This window comes from Arvicola amphibius, chromosome 8, assembly GCF_903992535.2.
Source record: "Arvicola amphibius chromosome 8, mArvAmp1.2, whole genome shotgun sequence".
Taxonomy (NCBI): Eukaryota; Metazoa; Chordata; class Mammalia; order Rodentia; family Cricetidae; genus Arvicola; species Arvicola amphibius.
In genome coordinates, this window is record NC_052054.1 from 104,316,261 (window position 1) to 104,337,092 (window position 20,832).

Below are 20,832 nucleotides of genomic sequence, written 5' to 3' on the forward strand. Positions count from 1 at the left end.
AACATCTGGCTTTCCATTCCTCTGCTATAGAAGGTAGAACCAAGCGAGCGTTGGAGGGTGGGGGTAGGGCAGAATTGCTAGCAAATGAAGCAGCTCCAGTGGGTTCTGGGAGACGGTGGTGGCCCAGAGCCCGTAGAAGGTGGACAGGGGTGTGCACAGGGTTGAGGAGGGCTGGGAGAACAAGAGTAAAAATTCAGTTGCTGTGTTTCCAGTTTTGAGCATCAGGGGGCCCCAACTGACCATCCACATGCAAAGCTAGGTTCTTAAGACAGCTGTGCTGGACAGTGGCGGAAGAGGAAGAGAGGGCTAGAGTCTGCACAGGTGACTAGAGCTCAGGGTGAAGGGACAGGAAGCAGATATAAATCCTACCTTGCTACTTCTCCTTGAGCCCGCAGAAATGATAGGGGAGGCCTGGACATCTACAGGAAGAAGCTATTTGCTACTGCATGGGTGGGCAGCTGCAGGCATCCCACATAGCAAGCCAAGCCCACTATAGTAACAGAAGGCGTCCCATGGGCCAAAGGCAATAGGGTCCTGGCCCTCAGCTCTGGGGTCACAAGGGAGTATGACCCAGGGTGGATTCCTAGGAAAAGTGAGCTGGGTGGAGCATGCCTGCACTTCCTGTGTCCTCCCTCTAGAATATCAAGGTATCTCCAGTCATGTCTCTTGGTCTACTGGGTCAGAATGCTGGGGTGAGGAGCTTGGTTTACTCATCTACTGGGTCCGAATGCTGGAACCTGGAGATGGGGGTAAAGTTCTTTGTGGGGACCAAGTATGAATCTGTAGCGAGACATTTATCTAAGTAGAGGTAAGGAGCTGTTCTGGAATATTCTCAGCCTTGGATCTACCAGTTCACCAGGACCATGAAAGCAGGCAATGAGTGGTTTGCTCAGTGCCTCCCAAGGATGCTGCTCCATGGAGCTCTATGGAGAGATGCTGAATATCTCAAGATGAAAGGAATGGTGACATGGGTCATGCCACCTTGCAAGTGGCACCAAGCAGTATCCATTCTGGTTCTCTGGCCAGAGGCTATTCCCTAATCTGTGAACCCACGTCCTAGGGATGGTTTGAATGGGCCTATTGTCCCTGAAATAATCAACACTGCTAACAGTTGGGAAGAACTTGTGAGCTGATGGTCAGCCAGTGTCAAAGGACACTTGTGGAAGTTGGGCGGCTGCAGCTATATGTATGAAAGCAGTTCTGATGTCTACCCTAGTTCATGTCCACGTCCAACTTCAGACTGTCTCCATGGTGAGGATACTATCTTTCCGGCCATCAGGAACCCTCAATTGCCTCCTCCTGCTCCAAAGTCTCTCTGCCGTAGTTACAGCACAGGCAAGAATTGTGGCCTTGGGTATCAGGAAGATGCCACACAGTCAAGAACCTAGTTAGAAAGGCACAATTTATTGGTCACGCAGACTGGGAAACATAGGGGACATACTTGCTTTTCTGCACACTCTGGATCTGGTTTCTTACATGAATCCTGATATATTAAAAAGCAAGACAAGAAAAGACATCACCGACCTATTCTCCTGATGTAACCAAGGAGAGTCACACAACTTGGGAAGAGGCTGAACGGTTAGGAGAGCCTGGGACCAAGGCTCACTTTCCCTGACAGCAGGCTGAAGAGCTCAGCCACTGGGCACAGTGGTAGAGATTCTTCCTCAGTACATCAGAAGTGCTGTGGGGTTATGGGGAGGGGTGTGCTTGGCTCAACCCAGGGTATGGCGGTAGCTGCCCACCTATAGTGGCAGAGGCGGGAATTGAGCCATAGACTCAGCAAGAGTCTGACATGGCTGTCTTAGGTTGAGGCCGGATCTCTTCATTGACGAGTTGGAGCCGACCTCCGACTCTGGCAGACTAAAAAACTAACAGAAACCAGGCAGATCTGGTCTGTGACTAACAGAACCCCAGCCTTAGCTAAAGCAGCTTGCATCTCTGAAGTTGGACAGGGCCGGGCTCCTTGTACCCTTAGTTAGCTATACAGACTCTTCAGGTCCCCACGGTGGAGTCTGGCTACTTCTAGGGGTTGTTGGCTTTCTTAATGCTTTGTTTAAACTTCTCAGGACCGACCATTTGGGTCTGGGCCCAGGGTTCAGGGTGACTGGAACCTCGGCTCTGGAGGTCAGCCTGACAAATGTCCGTAGAGCACTTAACATAGCACGTGGCACCTGACCATTATTATTATTAATATTATTATTATTTATATCTTCACCCAGACGAGGATCTCAGTTCCTTTCTTTAAAACAGCGACTGGAAGAAGGCCCTGGAGCCCAGGTTCTGAGACCCTGGTGCGGCTGACTGTCTGCTGTCCATATGGTTAAGTGTTTGCCATCCTGCTTCAGCATCTGTGCCCAGCGTGGCAGCCAGCACACTCTTGGGACCACAGAAAAGTGAGGCCCTTTCCTGAAAAATACACAGCCTTGGACTCGAAGCTGGGCAAGAGGAGCTAGCAGGAGGTCCTGGGAGAGGCATCCTGAGAGAGGCTTCGACCTGCTCTGTGCTGATCCTCCAGGCTCCCATCAGCAGCAGCTCGCCAAGACTTCACTGTAGGATGAGAACAGAAGAGCTATCAGGGCCTTGCTATCTCCAGGCCACATTTGACCCCTAGTGCTGTAAGCTAGATCAGGCTGACATGAAAGTATACTTAGGACAGTGTCCTCAGTGTCTGAGACGCTAATTCACATGCCATATGCATAGACTATATATGAAAGAGATACATGTTATATATAATACATGAAACATGAGTGATAACTATAAAGATGAAAACATAAAGTAACAGCGTATGGCATAATCTATTTCTTCCCCATAAATCTGTACAGTAGATACCATTAGTATCCCCTTTTGACAGATTAAGAAGGCATAGAGCTGGGCGGTGGTGGCGCACGCCTTTAATCCCAGCACTCGGGAGGCAGAGGCAGGCGGATCTCTGTGAGTTCGAGGCCAGCCTGGTCTACAAGAGCTAGGTCCAGGACAGGCTCTAAAAAAGCTGCAGAGAAACCCTGTCTTGAAAAACCAAAAAAAAAAAAAGAAGGCATAGAGCTGGGCAGTGGAGACTTAGGATTTAAAGTGGATACAGGGCTGCAGTACAGCATTTGTCTAATGGATAAGACCCTGAGCTTGGCCCTCAGTACTGCAATAAAATACAATAATAGGCCAGGTGTGTTGGTAAAAGCCATTAATACCGGCATTCAGGAGGCAAGGCGAGTGGATCTTGTTCAAGGCCAGCCAGGTCTACACAGAAAGTTCTAGGACAGGTAGGACCACACAGAGAAATCCTGTCTCAAACAACAACAAAAACAACAACAATTATTATTATTATTATTATTATTATTATTATTATTATTATACAATAACAGAACAGCCAGCAGTCTGGCTGTAGGGTCTGTTCCTTTCTCCTGTGGTACTGGGGATTCAGGTGAAAGCTTCAGGGAGGTTTCACGTGTATGCTGCTACTGAGCTACAACCTATGCTCCCAGACTGCTGCTGTGTGTTCTTCTTAAGATAGTGTCTTGCCATATAGCCCAGGCTGACCTTGGACACCCGATCCTCGTGCCTTAGACTTTCAGGGTGCTGGGATTATAGGGGTGTATGACCATGTCCAGTCTCAACTGTGTTTTTAATCACTTTTTAGTTTTGTTCTAGAATAAATACACTCTATTGGAAGGGGATAGCTATTTAAGTTTCTAAAATACCAGGAATGTTTTAAGTGCATATATTAAGGATGATAAAACTAAAAACAGAAATGACCCAGATTCCCTTACTTTACAGGGCTAGGGGTTTAGCCACAGCTCCTTCTCTGTCCCTCTCAAGGATTATTTGCAGGGAGGTGGTGGTGGTGGGATGTGCCTTTAATCCCAGTATTTGGGAGGCAGAGACAGGAGGATCTCTGTGAGTTCGAGGCCAGTCTGGTCTACAGAGCAAGTTCCAGGACAGGCTTCGGAGCTACAGAGAAACTGTCTCGGAAAACAAAAACAAAAAAAGAAAAAAAAAAAGAAAAAGAATTATTTAGGACCTATCAGGGACACCCACAGAGGTGCCAGGTTCAAACCCCAAGTTCAGCCCTTTTTCATAGAGCACTTCTCAGGACACACACACACACACACACGAATACATGCATGCACACATGTACATATGGCTCAACACACCTGCATGGCAGTCCTGCCAAGCAGCCCCTCCTCGTGGCGGTGCTTGCCATGGTGGGGGAGTTCCGTGTTGTCGCGGTAGTCTCGGCCTTTGGAATGCTGTAGCTGCAGGACCGCAGGGCTCTTGGCTGGCAGGGGTGGCCGTGGAGCTGGGATGGGAGTCGTCTGTTGGCTCATTTCAGACCTGGAAGGCTTGATAGGCCTCTTGGCTGGCACCGGGGCTTGGGTACTGGCTAAGGTCTTGGGCTTCCCTTGGTTCTTGTCCCCACTGGGCATTCTTCCCTCAGCAGAAGAGGAACAGGTAAAGGATCGCATCCGGGGTGTGGGGCCAAAGACAGGCACGGGGACCTGTTTGCTTGTCCCCTTGACACCCTCCACCTCTTGGACTTTGGGGAGCAGGATGCTGGGTGATGAAATTCCTGTGTCTGGACAGGGTGGGGGCTCCTTCCGCAGCATCTTGGGGGACTCCTGTTCTTTCCTGGGCACCACCTTAGGGAAGGAACTCACGGACCCGTACAGCGGGTTCTCAAACATCTCTGGCTTCGTCAGCTGGAGGTCTTCCTGTAACAGAGCCTCCACTTTCCCCAGGTCACCAGGTCTAGAACCATGGGGAAGAGAAGAGGAGAATGGGGCGGAAACACGATCAGTCAGGACCTGGGGAGTAGATGCTTCATGCCTCTGGGCTTTCATTTAGAGGATATAAACATGTTCTGGAACTAAATATAGTAGTTGTGGTATAATATGTACTATACCAAATGCAACCAAATTGTTCATTTTCCAGGGAATAATTTTACTTGAACTTAACCTTAATTAAAAAAAAAAAAAAAAACAGAAACCACAGAGTCTCATTATGTATCCCTGGCTGATACATAGTGATCTACCTGCTTCTTTATCTGCCAAACATTGAGATTGCAGACATGTAATACCGTGCTAGACTAAAAGTATAGTCCAGGGTAGCCTCATGGTCCTCCTGCCTCCACCCCTTCAGCATATTTTACCTGCATGTGTCACCACAACTGGTGACAACTTTTTAAAATTTGTACATAAACAAGAGATGGGTGGAGCTGGGTGTGGTGGTGGCACATGCCTCTAACCCCAGCACTTGGGAGGCAGAAACAGGTGGATCTCTGTGAGTTTGAGGCCAGCCTGGTCTACACGGTGAGTTCTAACACATCTAGAGCTACATAATAGAGAGACCCTATCAGAGAGAGAGAGAGAGAGAGAGAGAGAGAGAGAGAGAGAGAGAGAGAGAGAGAGAGAGAGAGAGAGAGAGAGGGAGGGAGGGAGGGAGGGAGGGAGGGAGGGAGGGAGGGAGAGAAGTGTGTGTGTTGGGGAGAATGGAACAGGGAGAGAGGACGGTACTATGGTATTTCAAGTTTTCCCATGTTCTCAGAGGCATCCTTAATTCCGTTTGAACCCCAGCATCCATGAACAAGTGGGATATCCCTGGAGATATTTTGAAGAAAGGGTGACATGTAAGAAGCCACCACACATGTGTGAGACACTGCTGTGACAAAGCAGAGCTGCCGCACCCCACAAAACAAACCCTGGGCCCAGGGAATAGTCATAGTATTCTTTCCAGGGGCATAAGCTTTCTCACTGAGAGGCTCTGGGAAGCCTGGTTTCTGTGACAATCTCAGTTGTCTAGAAGGACCTGGGGGACAGCCTCCAGGAGATTATCTTGATAATTATGGGGGGGGAAACTTGACCATTGTGGGCAGCACCATTCCACAGGTTGGAGTTCTAGACAGGAAACAAAAACAAAAAACAAAAAACAAAACAAAACAAAACAACAACAAACAAAAAGGAGAAAGCCAGGCACATGTGTGGTGGTCAGAGGACAGCGTATAGTGGACAACTCTCCTCTCCCACTCCATCCATCCCAGGGATTGAACTCAGGCTGTCAGGCTTGGTGGCAAGCACCTTACCCACTGAGCCAACTCAGCAGCCCACATTTTACTTTTTGGAAAAACTAGAAATCACTACATTACATACCCAGAAACGTTGAGACCTTGACAGAAGCCAAAAGCCATCCCTTGTCTCTAACCCACTTTTGAACCAGTCCGGACCCTTTAAGTAAGACCTCTACTATGGGTAGGTCTCAGAAGAGGTGGGAGAGGGGTAACTTGCTCACAGATGAAACAGAATGCTGGATACAAAGCGAGAACACAAGGCCAGGGGCTGGAGAGATGGTTCAGTGGTTAAGAACCCAGGTTCGAATCCTAGCCTCTACATAGTGGCTCACAACTGTATGTAACTGCAGTTTTCAGATATTCAGTGTCCTCTTCTGGCTTCTGAAGGCACTACATGTGGTAGAGAGAAGCAGGCAAAACACCTATACACAATGTGTGTGTGTGTGTGTGTGTGTGTGTGTGTGTGTGTATTAAGAAAAACCCCACAAGGTTTGGTACCTGATTATTCAGCTATAGACACTGAGGGGGCAGGAGAGGGGACAGAACCAATGAGGTGGAGCTTAAAACGTGTTCCCTCCAGCAGGGTGTTCAGGGTACTTCTGCCATCCTTAGGGAGAGGTTAGGAAGAATAGATTAGATTTAAGAGTTTTAGTCTCCTGAGTACAGGTAACAGAGAACCAGGGGACAGTCTGTTCTCATGCAGCAGACTCTGGATGTCGGCCAGGGTCCCAGCAGAGGCTTCTTTCTCATCACACAGCCTTGACCTTGGACAGCAGCCAGCCTCGCTTGCAAGGATTGAAGTGTTTCCCAGGAGATGGGACTTAAGTGCTAAAATTGGGGAAGCCTGTGTCTACCTGGGATGGGTGGCTATTGTCCCCTAGCCTTGCAGGAGTGGTGGGAGGACCCTGAAGTACTGGGATACCCCACTGCCTTTATTCAGGCTGAGCTGGGTACTTGGAGCAGCAGGTATGGGGCCTTCAAGGGTTTTTTGCTTTTAATTCTCTCCTTGGTGAGAGGTGAGCTTAGAACCTCATCCTATGGAGCCCTGAAGGATGCTGCCACCCAGGGTTGGAGGGAACATGTTCTCACCAAACTCAGTTCATGGTGTGAAGCATGGAGTGACCTCTACCTTGGGAGCCTCGGAGGATTACACCATGAACTTCTGTTTTCTTTGTGACTGTTTCTCTAGGGTGACTAAAGAGACTTCCTTTGTCAAACTGGGCATTTCAGTACCTACTGGATGGAGACCTTGGTCCTCATCCCCAGGGAGGGATACTGAGGCTCGCTTTAGAGTTGGCTAGGTTCAAGGACCTGCCCCCACCCCCCACCCCCAATCACTTTCAGCTAGTTCGAGGCAACAGCTAAGGCATGGGAGTATCAGTGCCTCTCCAGATACTATCCTGGGCAGGCCTGGCATGGGCATTTGACTTGGAGGGCTTGGAGGAGAACCACACTGTGAATGATGCCCCAGCATTGGCTCCTGATTACTGTCAGTGAGCTCCACTCAGGAACTGAAGTCCTGAGGAGGAAAGAAAAGAAAATAGCACCCAGGAAAGAGGCCGCACAAGGCAGCCTGTGTCATCACAAAGAGTTTAAGGCAGCTGTGAGGGGAGATGCGTCTACGTCACTGTTCCTGAGTTCGGATGACTCTTGGCTATCTGTTATCCTGTAGGAATGAGATACCCCACCTAGTGTTTCCCTCGGCTGCTAAATGACTTCATCCCTGGGCTGTGTGGTTCTTCCTCCTAAGCCAGTTTTGGCCAATCTCTTGGTAGGGTGACAGTTCTGCCTTCATTTTGGATTTCTAGTTCCAATTTATTTTTTTAAAAATTGCCATGGAAGCCGGGTAGTGGTGGTGTACGCCTTTAATCCCAGCACTTGGGAGGCAGAGGCAGGCAGATCTCTGTGAGTTTGAGGCCAGCCTGGTCTACAAGAGTTAGTCCCAGGATAGGCTCCAAAGCCACAGAGAAACCCTGTCTTGAAAAACCAAAAAAAAAAAAAAAAGGAAAGGAAACTATTAAAATTAAAAAAATGCCATCAATGGCAAAATCTAGAGACTTGTTTACGAAAACATGGATGCTCGTTTTTTTTGAAATTTTTTAATATTTATTTATTTATTTATTTATTTATTTATTATGTATACAAGGTTCTGTCTGTATGCCTGCAGGCCAGAAGAGGGCACCAGACCTCATTACAGATGGTTGTGAGCCACCATGTGGTTGTGGGAATTGAACTCAGGACCTTTGGAAGAGCAGGCAATGCTCTTAACCACTGAGCCATCTCTCCAGCCCTGGATGCTCGTTTTTAAGAAAAGAGAGAGATTTTGGGTAGGTGAAGGCTTCTACTCAGACCTCCCCACCTTTTCCCCCACAGAGACCTCCAGGGAGTGGAGGATGCCAGGGGATGTCATTGGTTTCAGAAATGTCTCCGGCAGTAAATGCAGGTCTTTGTTCGTTTTTTCAGACAGGGTTTCCCTGTGTAGCTTGGCTGTTCTAGAACTCACTATGTAGACCAGGCTAGCCCTGAACTCACAGAGATCTGCCTGCCTCTGCCTCTCGAGTGCTGGAATTAAAGGTGTGTGCCATCACCACTGCCCACCAATAGTAAATGCAGTTTTATAAGATGCTCTTCTTGGCACCCCACCCCTGGGTTTAAAATCAAGTTTCACCAATTGTCTAGACAAGCAGAAGCCATAGTAGGGGGCAGAACCTACTACATACAGTTCTGCCCTCTCTAGGCCGCTATCCTTGGGAGCCCCCAGCAGGCATTTGTGAGCAGGAAAACACAATTCAGAGGGCACTAACCTTGCCTCTTGCATCCTGGGGCAAAGGCCTCTGTTTGCTGTGGAGGATGAAAACTTCTTTGGGGACAGAGGTGGCTGGGAAGGAGGGGTGGGAGGACCCTCTCCCCTCCCGGGTCCCAGGGAGGAGTCCTTGGGTGGCTGGTCGTAACTCCAGGCTGTGAGTTGCTGGTCTGGGGATAGGCTTGATTTCCCATGCAGGGGCTGTCCAAAAGGCCCCACACCAATGTAGTTTGGATTGATGATCTCATTGAGACTGGAGACACCACATGCAGGGACCCTGTAAGAAGATGTGATGGTACATCTGAGGCCTCTTCCCTTCTAGGTTGGCACCAGCCTGAAGAAAATGTTCCCTGGCTTTTCAGCCTCTTGGTACCTTCACTTCTGGGGCACACTAACTCCTTCACTCATTTATGCATGCATGTGATGGAGTGAAGAGAATCGAGAGATCAGGGGGAGACGAGCAAGAAGGTTGAGACCCAGCAGGCAGAAGGTGGCTGGAGAGGAGCTACTCAGGGTTGCCTTTGAATTGAAATGAGGTGAAATGCAGAAGAAAGAAAAAGACGAACGCTTCGGGCAGTGGCAAAGCTCCAGGCTAAGACTCAGAGGTCAGGGAGAGAGAGATTGGCCTGTTGCAAGGTTCTCCGAAGACCAGTGAGCATGTGGGGAGAGGAGAATGAGAACGTGAGAGAGCTCTCTCTCTCTCTCTCTCTCTCTCTCTCTCTCTGTGTGTGTGTGTGTGTGTGTGTGTGTGTGTTCGGGGGAGGGGAGAGTCCACGTGGGACATGTGGGTTTGCACATCCTGTGTAAGGCACCAGAATGACAAGCTGAAAGCGCAGTTACGGAGGCCGAGGCTAGAGGAGTTAAGAAAGGCAGCGGTCAAAACTGGGTTTAAAATAGGTAGCCAGACCTAGCTGAGGCTACACCACACCATGCTCCCCGCCGGACTCCATCTCAGGGAGGACTAACAAGACCACATTAGGAAACAGAGGTGATTCTGGTTATTAGGAAATGCTGTCCTTTAATAATAGAGGCCGGAACGTCCAAGTTATTCTCAATTTAGTGTTTCCTGTTAGTCACCATGTTGGTAGGTTGTTTTGTTTTTGTTTTTTTTTCTCTGGAGACAGGTTTTCATAACCTAGCTCTGTCTATCCTGGAACTCACCGTGTAGAAAAGGTTAGCCTTGAACTCACAGAGATAGGCATTGCTTCTACCTCTGGAGGGCTGAAGAATTAAAGGCGGGTGTCACCGCAGCTCTCTGTGTTGGTTAGTTTTAGTGTCCTCTTGACACAATCCAGAATCCCGTGGGAGACGTCTGAATGAGGAACTATCTAGACCAGTTTGGTCTATGTCTATGGGGACTTGTTTTCATTGTTAATGTAGAACCCAGCCTACTGTGGACAGTGCCATTTTCTAGGCTGGGCTGGGAGCAAGCAAGGGTGCGCATATTTATTCTCTCTGCTCTTGACCGTCACTGTAATACTTTAAGTTCCTGCCTTGACTTCTCCACAACAATGGACTATAATGTGGGCTTGAAGGTCAAATAAACCCTTTGGTCCTCTTGCTGCTTTTTATCAGGGTATGTGTCACAGTGGCAGAAATGAAACTAGGAAGTCACAGATGGGGAATCTTTGACACTTGTGTTCCTGGCCCTCCCCGGGGCCAGGTTTTTGCCCTGGAATTATTTAGTCATCTATAATTCCTTCTTCCTGGACTCCACATCCTTCCACTGTCTGGTGGTGTACCTAGGTCATGGCCTATACTGTATTTACTTCTTTTTTGTTTTTTGTTTTTTTTTGGTTTTTTGAGACAGGGTTTCTCTGTAGCTTTGGAGCCTATCCTGGAACTAGCTCTTGTAGACCAGGCTGGTCTCAAACTCACAGAGATCTGCCCGCCTCTGCCTCCCGAGTGCTGGGATTAAAGGCATGCACCATCGCCCGACAAAGATTTATTTATTTTGTTTACAGTGTTCTGTCTGCGTGTATGCCTGCAGGCCAGAAGAGGCCACCGGATTTTATTATAGATGGTTGTGAGCCACCATTTGGTTGATGGGAATTGAACTCAGGACCTCTGGAAGAACAATCAGTGCTCTTAACCTCTGAGCCATCTCTCTAGCTACATTGATTTATTAAGGGACACTTGAACTGAACTGTTTCAACATGGAAGAGCCTCTACGCCTTTGCCATAGCCATGCTGATCTCCCCAAAGACAGGGACTTGAACTCAGGAACTGAAGTAAGCGAGCAGAGAGCGGCTGGACCGCAGCATCCCTTCTCCTCTGACCTTGGCTTTCCTGTGTCCCACTTCACCCTCTCCCGGACTCTGGTTCACATAAACCGCCAGGCTGTAGCGGGATTTGGCGAGTGTCATCTACCTGCCGGCAGGCTCCCACTGCTTCACGGGGTCATGGCTGGTGAGGTTCTTCAGGCACTTCATTCCACTGGCCTCATCCCGCTCTGTCTTCACAAAATCTGGAGGAGAAGGTTCAGGAAAGGAAAACATGTGAGTGCCAGGCCAGCACATGGGTTAGACATGGCAAAGTGGCATCCATTTGCAGACCAAATCTGCAAAGTAAATACAGGCAGAGGAATTTCAAGCAAGGTTTTTAGGCTTCAAAATCTTTATGCTTGGTGACTGGTTAATGACGTCTGCCATGCGTCCTGAAGGAGAACAGGTACTTATGACTCTTGTTACTTCATGGAATATTTCTAACTTGTCAGCTTAGCCAGGGATAAAGCAGACATTTCTTGTCAGATGAGAACAAAATGAACACTACTAGGTCACTCCGTAAGAGTACCTCACATGCAGCGCTAATCTGTTTAAGGGGCTTAAAGGGACCCCCGACTTTATTTCTGAATCTGGCATATGACTGCTAGGTGATGACCACCATCTCTTCAACCCACTGTCCTGCTAGAGGAAAGATCTCTCTCAGGGCACAGGGGAGTCACAAGGACAGAAGCAGTGGCCCTTGGTGCACTAGGGCCATCCCTGGCATGGGGAGCCTCGCTTTCCTGTGCTGTGAGTTCTATTCTCACTATTTCCATAACAGGCAAACAACCACTGTGCCTACCAACTCCTGCTTGGCCCTGGGTGAACCTTATCTTAGCCACTTCCTGAGTTCGTAACCTTCTGCCAGTCACCTAGCCTAACTATGCCTCAGTTTCCCTGTCTGCCAAGTCAAGGCGACCACACTTAGCTCCCAGGGCTGCTGTGAGAGATACATAAGAAGCCATTTTTGTTCTCGTCAAAGACATCATCTCACTCTGTCACCCAGGCTAGCCTTGAACTCACTATCCTCCTGCCTCAGCCTCCCAAGTGTCAGGATAACAAGTGTGTACCACCGCGCTACCCTCGAGGCTTTCCAACCATGTTCTATGCTGAGGGTGTGGATCACAGAACACTTGATAGCCTTGCTGAGAGAGAGCGCATGCCTGTCCCTAGTGCAGTAGCCCCTGGAAGGTTGGGAAGGGGCTGGCCTACCGTAGAGCTTCTCCCTCATCTTGCCCTGTGAGGTCTGCAGCTTAATCTCCCCCCTGAAGTGGCCAGTCATCTCCCCGTGGTGGGTGAGAGGGGTGTAGATGGGAAGCTGAGTCTCTGTGGTCTCCAGATGAAGGGCAATGCAGCCTTCACCTGGGGAGAGGACAGACAACATGAACATGAAAACCACGGCATGAGACAGACATGGAACATGCCTAGAGATGTAGCTGTAGCCCTGGGAGCCAATCCTTGAAGCAATCGACCAGGCAGGATTAACTGACAAACCCATTCCATCAATGCCTTAGCAACGAGGGGAAAGTGTCTCAAGCCTCATAGGAGAAAGAACTCTATACAGATCAATATGGAAAGAAAAATTAGATCCTAGAAAATCCATCTAAGAAACAGCATTAAATGCTAATCTGATTGCTGGAGGGAAAGCTTACTTCCCAAGGTTTGCAACAGCACAGGAAATAAAACTAGATGAGCGGGTAAGAGCATAGGTCAGTCTAAAGCATCTATACAAGGGAAAGTCTGAAATGAGAGGGAGACAGACTAGAGAGTCACCTTGGCAGCAGGGAGGGGCTGCTATTCTGTACCTAGGTCTGAGGAGATGGCTGGGGACACAAGAGAGGTGTGGTGGCCCAGGAAGACTCAGGTTCACGTCACAGCTTAGATGATGACTGACCGTGTGATCCGGACAAGTCACCTGACCTTTATGAGCCTCATACAGTAAACAGTTTACCTGTTTGCTCATTGGGGAATAGAACCTGCCTCTGAAGGTCTTGTCAAGATTAAATTATATAGTGCCTGCAGCTCATCCAGCAAGGCTAAAAGGGAGGTTGCTGGCTGTGAAGTCACAAGGAGCAGGGATGATAACCCATTCTGAAAATATCTTCCGGCAGCCAAGGGACAGAATAAGAGGCAGCATGGTGGTATGATGGGAAATGGCAGACGGGCTTTCTTGGAAGACTGAGTCACTATCACTAATAACTGAGTCACTTTAGAGGTTGAGGCTAACGGCCAGGGAAGGTCCCTGGCCTGGGATGCTTACCATAGGATTCATCGCTGTCAGAGGACTTAATGCTGATTAGGATGTGTTGGTCCAGTAGGTACTCAGGATCAGAGATAATAGGCTTTAGCTGCAGAGGAGGCACCAGATTAGAGTCCACAGGTGGGAACAGGTAGGGACAGGTGGATGTGGCCCACCAGTCTCGATGTTAGAATACACAAGAAGATGGAACTGAAGATGTTCTTTCAACCAAACTCAAGTCTTGACTTTCCCTGCCCGAGAGAGCAGGAGGAGCCCATTGCTCATGTAAGTGGGGAATAACTTTCTCCCCCACCCCCAACCGGGTTGAGCTTCCAGGCCCCTTGTCCACGGTCTCCATTCTTCCTGCCCTTCTTTGTTTATTCTAGGGGCCAAGGGAAGAAGCCTGCAGTTCCATCCTTCCTCTCCAGCCCCTCCAAGGTCTGCAGCTGCATATAAAGAGGTTACTACGGGACTGCTCCTCATCTGGAGAAATGTGTTTCCTTGCCAAAGACCTTCATTTGGGCTTAAAGTATCCTGTGGCTTGCTAATGGTGTGGCTTGGTAAGTGACAGACTCCTGAATGCCAGCATTGCCCCAACTTCCTGCGGCTAAAGATTGTTCAGAGATATCAGGGACATAGCACAATGGTTGAGTGTTTGCCTGGCACATGCTTAGATTCGATCTCAGGTACTACAAGCACCCAGTCAGTAGTAAGAACTGAAGGGGGAATGGGCGTACTAGGGGCTGAAAATCACTTAGGAATACTACAGTAGCTTATCCATGCTGAAAAGTATGCCTTAAATCACCTGAGAACAAAGTCTCTATGCTGGCCTCTTTGGCCTTGGTTTGGGATGACTACCATCTCGGCAGGCCTGCTGCTATGGCGGCATGCTGGCCTCCATTGCTGTGCCCCCACCCCCAAAGGCACCTTCTCTTCCGGTATTACCTTTGGAAGAGTCTCTCCAAACCGCACCACCAGCTCTCCTTCGCTTCCCTCTTCGTTTTCTCCTTCCTGACTCTTGACAAAACCTGTTGGAGGATCATAAGCTGGGTTTGCAGACCACAGAGCAAGGACCAGACAGACAAGACTCCAAGGGTCACCTTCCTTGGACCACAGAAGATTGTTTCTTTCTTTGGAAGTCTCTAGGGCTTCAGTACCATTTAGGAATCAGGTTCCTTGGGGATTCTGTTTTTGTTCAAGGGATGGTCATTTGCCAACAGTTGAATTCTATTTTTAGGAAAATCAGAGAGATTCCCCCTCCTTTCTGACTCTTCTTTGCAGCATATACCAGGCAACAAAGAAGTCATCACACCACAGGCAAGAAGATTGGGAAGCATGACAGCTCATCCCACGCCACTCAAGATAGCAGCCTTTTGAAATTCTAATTTAAGCTTCCTAATATGCTGTTTCCATAGAAATCTATGCAAATGTCTCGAGAGTTTATTTAAAACACCCGCACAAAACCCCTCATCCCTGTTGGAACTGTTTTGACCCTGCCTGCTGAACTGAGGCTTCAGGATGTTCTGGTGAAGGTGGCATTATCCCTGGGAAGGGCTGGGATGGATGGAAGCAGGAAGGCACAGAAAGGTATGAGGGGGCAGAATTCTGGCTGGCAGCCCCTGGGCTTTAGAAGTAAGGAGTCCATGCCTATTTACAGAATTGGTTCATACCCTTCCCCCACCACTCCTGAGACCACCCCAGGGAGAACTAGAAAGCGTGTCGTGTAGTTCTCTTGCACGGGAGTCTCAGGCAATATGCCTGGAGATGCTGTAGAGAAAGGATTCCTTGTAAGCACACCAGGTGCTCAACATGACCACCTGAAATGGAACCGTGCTACCTTGCTTCCGGCTACAGTGAGTCCCACAATGAAAGCGCCACGATATAGAAAGGGCGAGGGGGCCCAGGGTTACATCAGGAAGGCAGCAGCAACTGTTAAGACCCCATCTGATCTTCAGAGCTCTGGAGCTTTGCCCAGGACAAAACTGAGTAGAAGAGCCCAGCTTGGTGGAAATTCAAGTGGGTCTGCCTAGAGAATAGCGATAGAGAAGCCAGGGGACAGAGGGGTCAGTATACTAGTGGCTGCCCCATCTCCAGGGCTGGGGCAGTGAAGCATGGACCACAGGGGTGGAGAAGGGGCCTCACAGGTACCAGGTTGTCCCTTAGGTAACCCACCTGTAGCCTACTTCGCTGGACCCACTGAGGCCCATCTGTGAATCTTCATCAGAGAGAGAAGAAACTGAGTGGGGGAATCAATCATTAACGAAGAAGACACTTGTGTGAAAGAATCACCCCTCAGGGTGGTTTACAAGGCCACTTACTCTCTAGGCAGCTGGAGTGGAACTCCAGGTAGAACTTCGTCTGGGATTTGGTCTTCAGTGTGGCGTAGCACGCAAGGAACTCGATCTGCCCTTGGCTGTCCACAGTACCAGGACCTGGAGTAGGGAGACCAGGCATTTATCTGCACCCTGTTCCTGGAGATGGAGGTTCCTCCCAGCTTCTCTCCAGGGCTTCTTTTCTCTGTGTCCACCCACCATGCTGGGCTCCCTCTGAGGGCCCAAGGATGGGGAATGTCCAAGTGGAGGAGAGATTTTCCTTAAAGCTTCATGACTCACCATGCAAGCTCAGCATCCCTGGTGGCCACAGCCTCTCTAATCTGTCGCAGGCTGGCCATGAAGGATGTAGAGCAGAAGGAGTTAAGACAGCAAGAACCCAAATTTTAACGCCAGTTTTGCGAACAAATCCGTATAGCCTAAGGCAACCCCCTCAATCTCACCTACTAACTAATACTCTTTCTTTTCCTTCCTTCTTTCCTTCCTCCCTCCCTTTCTTTTGCTAGCTAGAACTCACTACGTAGCCAAGGCTGGCCTCAAACTTGTGATCCTCCTGCATCAAGTTCTCAATTGCTAGGGTTAAAGGTATGAGCCAGCACACCCAGATTTCCCCATTAGTTCTGACAGAGAGCTCATACAGCTATTTAAATAGCTATTTAACTGTTTAGGTTCAACATTCAAACCTGCTGTCTTGAGTCCACAGCTAGGGAGATCTACCCTCACCATTGGCATAGTTATACCCAGTCTTTTTACTCTGTGCTCTAGGACTTGTTGGTCTCAGCTAACATGCTCATCACTGCGTTAATTTACACACCTCCACTGGTTTCTATCACTGCTATTGTTTTGTAAGACAGAGTCTTATATGTACCCCAAACTGGTCTCAGACTAACCATGTAGCTAAGAATGACACTGAACTTCTGGGCCTGTTGCCTCTGGCTCCTAAGTGCTGGGACAAAAAGGTGTGTGCCACTACGCTTCATTTTGAACTGGTTTTAAGCAAATGTTCTGTCTTCCCATATAAATTTCTAGGCCACGTGAGAGTAACCGCCACCACACCTGTCAACCTTCCTTCTTTCCTTTCTTCTAAACCCCACAGCATCTTGGCCAGGTTCTGCTTAGGCAAATGTTCCGTGCAGGAACACTGGTGGATATTATCGATATTATCAAGCGTCTGCTATGTACTGAACCCCCAGCAGAAGCAAACCCAGCCCGAAAATGAAGATGCTTTACCCGGTGACAGAGGAGAGGCGACTACTCCACCAATACTGTAGAACTCAGAGAAAGGGGAGACGGGTGTGAGCGGGGAAGAGGTGGAGCCCACAGGCTAGCAAGGTGGTGGAACAAAGATGGCCAGATGTAGGAAGGAGATAGGACAGGGAGAAGACATGGGTGGCGAAGGTGGGTCACATCAGACCCACAGATGTTTGATCCAATGGTAGGGAGAAGGGTATCCTAGGAAGACAATGATTTCGCTTCGTCTATGTGTCTCAGCACAGAGGGAACAGAGGAACACAGTTGTTCTCTGCCTGTATTTGGTGCCTCACCCTCAGGATCCCAAATTCAGTTATCTGTCAAGAGTGGGCAGAGGGGATGACAACATGGCTTCCTGATGACCGAAGATCAGGGCTGGATGGACTTGTTAAGAGGCCACAGCCCCGCCTGGTACAAGGGTAGCCTGGCAACCAGGGCTGGGCTGGGCAGTTTGAAAACATAACTGCATCTCTAAGCATCAGTTTATTCTTCCAGTCTCCCGGGACTCATTCATCTGCATCCCACCTCCATACTTTTCACCATCTCCACCTACTATGCAGCCACACTAACGCTGGCTTAATATTTTCTTTAATTAGAGCCAGTGTTTAAACTTAGATGTAATTAAATAAAATATGCCACGATTGGAGGAAACTGACGTACTTGCTTATCCAGAAGAGACATATTTAAAACACACTAAAGTCTATATACCATGAATGACCATTCACCCATGTATCCCCGGCCCAGAACCTTCTTTGGGGTTAGGTAGCCCATACCTTGGTAGACACCGATTTACAACCACCCGCTTTTAACTACGCCAAAATGAGTTTCAAAAGTAGGTTTTCTGGAATGAGATTGTGACATGGCCTGCCTGGACATGAAGAGACCAGGCAGGCAGCCTGTGGTCCTGTGGAAAGGATGGACCTATTTCTAACATGGACAAGTGGTAGTCGCAACCGGAGAATAAATGCGCTAGGGCCCTTGTCTGTGAGGAAAACAAGAAAAGCCAATGCTGCCCACTGCTTACCATTCTTGGAGACAAACTGCGATGTGACTCCTGCTTCAAATGTGGCAAAGACAGGGCTGTGGTCGCTCGTCATGATGTCACTGGTGCTGCCTGCAAAGGAGGGATGGTATTTCTAAGCAGGGATGGGGACGGCCTTCTGACCAAGGCATGGATGGCAAGCCCACAGCAGGGACAGACCGGGACCTTGTCAGGAGTTATCACCATCACCCTTACTGACAGCCAGTCGACCCTCTAGTTCTGACTAACTACCTCAGTGTGGCCAGCTGACACCAAACAGCAGCAATGAGCTATCCAAGTTCAACCCAGCCCAGAGGATGGTGAGCAAAGGATTTGGTGTTTGGAGAACTGGGACTCAGTTATGCAGGAATAGATTGCTGGTACACCTAATTATGTTAGAGCTGCAAGAAAACCCGGGCTCCCAGTCCTCCCTTACATCCTAGACATAAATTTTCTTTTTTTTTTTTTTGGCCCCTTCTTGACCTCCTCCACCTCCAACTCCTTAAACCCTTCTACTGTGTCCTCTGGTACTCAACAGAATATTAGCAAAATATTATGTCTTCAGCCTCCCATGGAAGACAATACAGCCTTACATGTGAGCTGGTTTTCCTTTTTGCCCATCACACACTGGGTAATGTGTAGGATGTATGCTCTCCTCAACCCCAGCTGCCACTTCCAGACCCATCTCCTTCCCCTTTCCTAAAACCTGCACTATGGAGCAGGTCTGAAGGCTAAGGTTAGGGTCCAAAGAGACAGTGGTAATTCTATGAGCCTCCACCATCATTTGGACCTCTGCAGAGGCAGCAGACTGATGGAGATAGCTGACCGATCTTCTGAGACAGAAAGTGAGAGGACCCTTAGGGCTGCAGGATTTGGGGCGTAGGTATCCATGTGATTGACTCTGTGTTATAGGCAGTCAGTGTAGTAAGAGTTAACGTGTATAATGCAGAGCTCAGGTATGGGTGGGGGAGCGCAAACAGGAAATACTCAGGGAGTCTGGGTAAAGGATGAGAAATGGGTACTTTCTGTCTTTGTTTATTTTTTCCGCTGGTTTGGGCAGTAGTGGGGATTGAAGCCAGGGCCTCATGCAAGGCAGGAAAATACTCTACCCCTGAGCTATACATAGCTCCTGTCCCATTTTCAGGTTCTGAAGGCAGAATAGTGCCTTGGCTGAAGCTATGAGTATAGAAGTGTCAGAGAGGTAAGAGTGTAAGCTGAGTGTGTAAGAGACGCGGCTGTGCCACACATCTAAAGATGCTGCATGAAGTCTTCTGGGAGCCAGAGCTCAAGAGAAGGGGGTGGGGAGGGGGGCTGTAATGCATATGCTAAACTATCCCAGTGGGACAGTAGACACGAACAGATCAAGAGAACAGGAGCCAACTTCATTTGTGGGATCAGAGTTTAAGTCTCCAGGGAGGGTGGAACCAGACAGTGGCAAAACTCCCTCAACCTATTTCCTTACTCTGAAGATGGGTAGGTATGAGGGCTCAGCTGAACAAGTATGGGTCATGAACTGCCTATCAGGGGTCTCTGGCTTGTGGATTGCTCATTTGTGGTGCATTGTGGGATGAGGGTTGAGTGCCAGTGACTAGGAACTAGTGATGTCTTTTAAAGTGTGTGTATGTGTGTGTGTGTATGTGTGTGTGTGTGTGTGTGTGTGTGTGTACACAGATGCCTCTGGAGGCTAGAAGAGGGAATTGCATCTCTTGGAGCTGGAGTTATAGTTAGTTGTGAGCCATCTAGTAAGTATGCTGGGAACCAAACTCAGGTCCTCTGGAAGATCAGTAAGTGCTCTTAACCGCTGAGCCATATCTCTATCCCCATAGTGAAACAATCTTAGGCCCCCCAAATCCACATGAACACATTTAATGATATGTATTAGGCTGAACCATGAGACTCCCTGGTGGTTGCCTGCTTTATGCCTGCAAAAATATCACTTTTATATGGCTCAAACTCAGTATGGTTCTTTAAAAAAGAATAGTACCAGAAGCTCCTATCTATGCTATTAGGGGAGAAAAATATTCAGCAGTCTTAGCCATCTGTGAACCTTGTGAGTCACAGTGACAACTGGCTTGGAAAGATATACCCATTGGTGCAATAGTGGCATAAATGTCATGGGAGTAACCAACCACTTTCTGATTGAATTTGATGCCCCCAACCCCAGACAGAGCGCATGTCTGTTACTGTTAGCTGGGCCAAAAACCTGTGACTGGTTGGGCCACATGCTCTAAGGGAGAATCTGCTACTATTATTCTTATAAATTAACATAGTACTATATTGTTCTTTAAGTTATTCTCTTTATATCCCTAAATTAGTACATTTCTTAGCCCACATCAGAGAAGCCTCTTTTTGCAGTAGATGGCGATTAACACAGAGACCCACAAGTAGTCAATATGCAGAGCAAAAGACTACAGAGTGTTCAGTTCTAAGTGGGACATATCACACCTACTCCTTCCAAGGCTAAGGGATCATTGCCGACGAGGGGACGGAAAGATTGTAAGAGCCCAGGGGAGTGGACATAGGCAGTGAAACATTTGTTAAATATGAGAGCAAACCAAAACAGCTTTGGCTGCATGTACAAGACCCACACAAGATCAAGCCACCCGAAATCCCAGCATGGATGGGCGAGGGACTCATGAAGTCTCACCCTAGCTGAGGAGTCACTGGTAATTGATGGCTACTGAGGGAGAGACAGAATATTTTCTTCAGGAATTTGGTTCTCCAAAAGGCTACCCATGTTCCAGTAGGTTCTCCACCCACCCACAGACAGACAGCACTAAGTGGAATGAGTGGGTTTTAAAAAAGAGAGAAAGTCCATGAAATTGGGAGGGTAGAATGCTATGAGGGATTGGAAAGGAACTGGAGG

General features: G+C 48.6%; 1 protein-coding gene across 1 annotated transcript in view; it reads right to left on the bottom strand.

Moving 5' to 3' along the window:
• Positions 1–1,504: 1,504 nt before the first annotated feature.
• Positions 1,505–20,832, bottom strand: part of Inpp5d (inositol polyphosphate-5-phosphatase D) — a 112,292-nt gene continuing 92,964 nt past the window's right edge. Inside the window, exons 19-27 of the mRNA XM_038339125.1 lie at positions 17,970–18,059; positions 15,683–15,796; positions 14,310–14,392; positions 13,386–13,473; positions 12,338–12,487; positions 11,232–11,328; positions 8,863–9,138; positions 4,149–4,743; positions 1,505–2,547 (exon numbers count right to left, since the gene is read on the bottom strand). Of these exons, the coding sequence (XP_038195053.1) occupies positions 2,545–2,547; positions 4,149–4,743; positions 8,863–9,138; positions 11,232–11,328; positions 12,338–12,487; positions 13,386–13,473; positions 14,310–14,392; positions 15,683–15,796; positions 17,970–18,059 (1,496 nt within the window). The 3' untranslated portion in view covers positions 1,505–2,544. The remainder of the gene's footprint in view (positions 2,548–4,148; positions 4,744–8,862; positions 9,139–11,231; positions 11,329–12,337; positions 12,488–13,385; positions 13,474–14,309; positions 14,393–15,682; positions 15,797–17,969; positions 18,060–20,832) is intronic.